At 45.6% G+C, this 3,161-nt stretch overlaps 1 protein-coding gene across 2 annotated transcripts; it reads right to left on the bottom strand.

Moving 5' to 3' along the window:
• Window positions 1–821: 821 nt before the first annotated feature.
• On the bottom strand, window positions 822–2,354 carry LOC146979741 (uncharacterized). 2 transcript variants are annotated; one of them, XM_085788732.1, is made up of 5 exons: window positions 2,290–2,354; window positions 2,146–2,201; window positions 1,780–2,064; window positions 961–1,592; window positions 822–881 (listed from the first exon to the last, which is right to left on the bottom strand). In XM_085788732.1, exons 1-5 carry the CDS (start codon window positions 2,313–2,315, stop codon window positions 870–872), a joined length of 1,011 nt encoding a protein of 336 aa, XP_085644858.1. In that variant the 5' UTR covers window positions 2,316–2,354; the 3' UTR covers window positions 822–869. The 2 variants fall into 2 exon arrangements, with proteins under 2 accessions (XP_085644858.1, XP_085644857.1); XM_085788731.1 differs by having other exon boundaries at window positions 1,780–2,079; window positions 2,290–2,340.
• Between the last annotated feature and the right edge of the window lie 807 nt (window positions 2,355–3,161).

Genomic DNA, 3,161 nt, shown 5'->3' with positions numbered 1-3,161 from the left:
TGAGCAAATTGTTAGGCTACTAGTTCAAGGAATAGCTTTACATGTAAGAAAAACTTCCAGCAGGTTTGGTCAAAACCTTTACATGTTCAGTGCAGAATCTGACAATAGCATCCACTAACTAGTGAGCATCTTAGTAGTTTAGTTTATTATTACAGGAATGTACAATACCATTAATGACGAAGGGATGGTTGTACCAGATTTAGCCTCTAGGCTAATTCCATCTGTAGTCCCAACATAAAACTCACAATACAAATCACATCATGTTGATCCGAGGCCAGCAAATAATTACAGCGATCTTGATTTTGAAAGGGGAGTTTATTTTACTCAAGTGTGTCAGTGCATTATAACAACTGTGCTTGCCCAAGTGATACTACCCTGAATAACACATACACTACAGATTAAATCATTTTAATAGATGAGCCACCGGTGATAAACTAATGAACAATAGTTCCCTTTATTTAGATGTTTGATGCGATCATGCTCCTGCGGCGAGAGGAACACTTCCTATCAGGGATAAGCACCTTGGCATGACAGTCAGCACATTTGTAGTTTTTAGTGTGGAGGGGTTCTTACATCCACCTCAAGTGCTGTACCATCCCAAAAGTTCTGAAATTATATGAAGGTTGAAGTGTGTCGTTACTAGTTTCACTAGTTGCTGAAAATAGTAAGACTTTTTGTTCAACTATAGTTGGACAAAAAGTCTACTTACAATGCTTGAACTAAGTGACACCTGATATCAAAGATATGGAATAAATGCTTAAACGGCTTAGGTGCCACTTTTAGAGGTCAAAGAGCAAACAAGCCAAAGTACTTTAAGAATAATTTATTGTTACAGAAACATTTGTTCTTGTGCTGGAGCGAGCCATCACCTAGTAGCCAACCTTAAAGACAGGAAGAAGACAACATTAGGACATGATAATCAGAGCTACATGTCATTTGTGCCAAGTTATGCAAGCTTACCTTGACTCTGTTGTAGCCCATGTGCCTGCCAGGTGCCTGTGCAGGGCGTCCATGGGAAGGCCCAGGTGAAGCTGCTGCAGCTCCTTTTCCATAGGGAGTTGCAGGAGGTCCCGCTGCCTTCACGCTTTGATGGGATGCAAACTGACCTTTGACGGGCTCGGCCTGTGGCACAGATGGAGAGTTTTGCGGGTAGTGGTCTCTCACATAGTGAACATCTTGCCAGTGGTCCCGCCCCTGCTCAAAGCTGCTGCTGGCATGAGTGAATGTGCCGGGGGGATACTGGCCACTCAGGAACATGTAGTCGTAGTGAGGATAGAAACCCCAGCCAGGGTAAGGCATCGGTCCGGGCATCGGTCCGGGCATCGGGTAAGGTGGGCTGGTGTGGCTTGGTCCAGGAGAGTTGTGAACAGGAAATGGAGGGGGTGGTGGCAGTGGGGGCTGGAAGCCCGTCTCCTCTGTCTCACTCTCAAAGTCACCGGCCTCAAAGCTGTGCTCAGAATGGGCCAACTCTCCTGCCTGGTACAGAGGTTCAGGTGGTGGAAGAGGTGGACTAACGTAACCAGAAGCAGCAGCAGCAGCAGCTGGCCTTGCCCCACCAGAGAAACTTGGAGGTGCAACAGCCCATTCAGTTTCTGAAAGAGACAAGACCACAAGAGTTATGACCTGGCAATTGAAACCATTGGCAAACCCAAACCAAAATTTCTAGAGACATGACCTTTAAATATTAGTTGCAGCTACCCATTTGCCTACAAATGCATCAAAACTCATGTTTACAGTAGTTTCTTTCTGCTGCTGTCCAGAAAGGTTAACATTTGTTACCTAGAGAACCAGGGTGATGAGCAGCTCCTGGGGGTGCAGCACCAAAAGGCCGTCTCACTGCACCGCTGCCGTGTCCTGACTCAGCAGGTCCTGAAACAGAGCTGAATGCAACCGGTGCAGCTGGCGCTCTATGAACAGCAGGCTGAGGTTCAGGCTGTGGCACCGGCTGGTAAGATCCTCTGGAGACAACTTCAGCAGGAACATTGTACGACGCATCTCCAGGTGCATAGGAGCCAGAAGAAGTACCATAGCCATAGTCGTTTGTGTGACCACCACCATAGGAGCCTGAGGGGTTGAAGCCTGAGAACAAGAAAGGTTAATCAGAAGTGAATTACAACAGTTTAAAAACATGGACAAGTCATTTACCTTTTTTGACAGGGCCACAGTGTACGCTCACAGCCAGCAGAGCAAAGAGGGAAGCCCTGAAACAGTTTTAAAAACAAGACAACTGAAAGAAAAAACTGCACCAACAAGAAAACAAAAGGCTACACAAGAGTCAGCACTACTTACCCCAAGAAAACCTGTGCAGACATCATGTTGAACGCCGACACTGAAGATGCAGTGAACCATGCAGGCTTATAAAGGATGCCACCCTAATTAGTTAGAGTTTAATGAGCTAACCATGAGCAGCTGCTGGTCAGTGGCTCCAGTGAAGGCGGAGCAAACAGCATCACTTAGTCTAAACAAGGATCAGGTGCTGTCTTATCTCACTTTGTGCCCATGCTCATACATAAAGAAATCATGTTTTATTTGCCTGTGTATCACAAGGTCAGCATCAAGTTGCTGTTATAGGATTTAGACTGGGCCATACAAGTGCAAAGACGATCACAGCAGCAGAAGCCTTGACACCTAACTTCTGAACTCCGGTGACACCTTGAGTTTTGGTTGATGCCCAGAAAGACCACTGCCAAGTTTAAATCACGATCTGAGTTTAGAGAGATGGTTTTGAAACAAAATTCAGTAGTCCACTGGGTCAACTAAGGGAAACATGGTGTGGCAGCTTTTCCTTAACATTTCCACAGAATGAGTTCAGTCATCAGTTGTGCTCAAATTCAGACAAGATTTTCCTGGCCTTTTGAGCTCGAGTGAGTGCGCGATGTGCGATGTACCATAGTGGGCTAGCAGCTGACAGTTATGTCCTTAACACATGACAATGGTTTTCTGTTTGCTAGTGGAGCACTTCCAGTTTAAAGTAGATGTTCAACCACAGGCAAAGGAGTGAGCTGTGACGCAGTGTGAAAATTCCATTCAATTTCAGTTCTAGTGAGGTGTAATACCACCACTGCATTAGTGACTGCCTGACTGCCAGTTGCATGTGTTCATGTTCAAAAGCCAGTATCAGATCAGTACATTTCTCATGCACACATTCACAGCAAGGCTTT

Source organism: Trachurus japonicus, chromosome 10 (genome assembly GCF_045865225.1).
Source record: "Trachurus japonicus isolate A0001 chromosome 10, Traja_1.0".
NCBI classification, from domain to species: Eukaryota; Metazoa; Chordata; class Actinopteri; order Carangiformes; family Carangidae; genus Trachurus; species Trachurus japonicus.
This window is presented reverse-complemented; position numbering and strand designations above follow the sequence as displayed.

What these genes read in the sequence shown, in the direction of transcription:
- LOC146979741 (XM_085788731.1), bottom strand. Translation starts at nt 2,315, where the DNA reads ATGATGTCTGCACAGGTTTTCTTGGG. An exon ending in CTGTGGCCCTGTCAAAAAAG is followed by an intron (nt 2,080 to 2,145) that starts GTAAATGACTTG and finishes TCTTGTTCTCAG; the next exon opens with GCTTCAACCCCTCAGGCTCC. An exon ending in TCATCACCCTGGTTCTCTAG is followed by an intron (nt 1,593 to 1,779) that starts GTAACAAATGTT and finishes TGTCTCTTTCAG; the next exon opens with AAACTGAATGGGCTGTTGCA.